Source organism: Bipolaris zeicola, assembly GCF_000523435.1.
Source record: "Bipolaris zeicola 26-R-13 unplaced genomic scaffold scaffold_769, whole genome shotgun sequence".
Lineage (NCBI taxonomy): Eukaryota > Fungi > Ascomycota > Dothideomycetes > Pleosporales > Pleosporaceae > Bipolaris > Bipolaris zeicola.
The window spans coordinates 1-1,363 of NW_006912818.1; the positions used below are offsets into that span (position 1 = coordinate 1).

The 1,363-nt window shown below is 41.5% G+C and overlaps 1 protein-coding gene across 1 annotated transcript; it reads left to right on the forward strand.

The window, feature by feature from the left end:
- Window positions 1–236: 236 nt before the first annotated feature.
- On the forward strand, window positions 237–797 carry COCCADRAFT_113829 (uncharacterized protein; the record flags this gene model as incomplete). The annotated part of the gene is made up of 2 exons (XM_007720880.1): window positions 237–306; window positions 373–797. The coding sequence occupies 2 exons, from the start codon at window positions 237–239 to the stop codon at window positions 795–797; spliced, it is 495 nt and encodes a 164-aa protein (XP_007719070.1).
- Between the last annotated feature and the right edge of the window lie 566 nt (window positions 798–1,363).

Genomic DNA, 1,363 nt, shown 5'->3' on the forward strand with positions numbered 1-1,363 from the left:
GGAACGGTAGCTGATGAGGGGGCGTCTGATGCTTCCTCCGATCCGGCTCCGGGATTGGTCTGATGCTTAGCGGGGTTGTAACATCGTTACAATAAACTATAATCTATATATAACTAGAATAGATAATTTCTAATATCTATAAAATGCTGGTTATATCCACTCTTTGTGAATATCTTTCTCTCGTATCTCAAAGTATCTATTGAATATTCGCATGATCTTCTAGAAAACCAGACGCCATGTTCAAGCTTTTCTTCCTCGCCGCTATGGCACACTCTGTCCTTGCTGTGCCCGCCGAAGCTATTCACGGTCAGTGATATTTGCAACACGTTCCCTCTTATTTCTTTAACATTATAATTCTAACAAATTCACTAGGCACTACTCTCGAACGACGTGCAAACACTTGGGAAGCACATGCTAAATACTACGGTCTGGGAGGCAGTGTTGGAAACGAAATTTACATCTCAGGCACATGGCAGCCCGCCACCAGCAAACCTATTGGCAGCGACTCGGGACCGTGTAGCGCACGCATTGGAGGAATTAGCACAGGCACCCCCTTCGATGTCAACTGTGCGTGCCAAATTACAAGTAATAACCCGTTCGGTATCACGTCGATGTGCATTCTAGACTTTAGTGAGGAAGATTCCGGCGGTGCGTGGGCCGCGGGATTTTCTGTGGCTTTTGTCTGCAATGCATTCAGTAGCTGTACTGGTACGAATGCGTACTCGGTTAGTTCCTCGAACTCTCGATGCACTAATGTGGCTGGCACTCCTTGCCAGGGTTTTAAAGTTACGCCCTAGAAGTAAGAGGCTTCTTATGTTACGAGCAGAGTAACTTTCTATATTAGTAGAATAGAAAGACCTACAATCTTTTTCTTTTTATTTCTTTAGTTTGCTTTAAGTATTTTGCTTTTTTAGAGAGGTTTGGTGCCGAAGAAGCTTCCTCTTTATTCCGCTTTATTATTTTTCTAGTATAGTTAACCAACTATTATTGTAGTTAATGAACTAGCTAGTTAAAAAAGATAATTAGAATTAAGAAAAAGCTAGTTATTTAACTTGTTTTACCACTACGTTATTATCTAAAGTAGAACTCTAAATAGAAGTAATATAAGGCTTGCTACTCTAAAGCTTTAATTTACGTATCAAAGAAGCTCGCCGATCCGTTCTATTAGAAGAGTTAAATATATTTACCTTACATCACATAAATAGATTTGTACAAGGCCGCTTGCAACGGCGCAGGCAAGACTAGTCGGATTCGTATCGGTAGTAGGATCACTCAGAACAGCAGCGTTTGAATACGCTGCTAAAACAGCCCTAAAAGACCAAAACATCCACGTCTACGCTGACAACCAAGCTGCCATCTATAG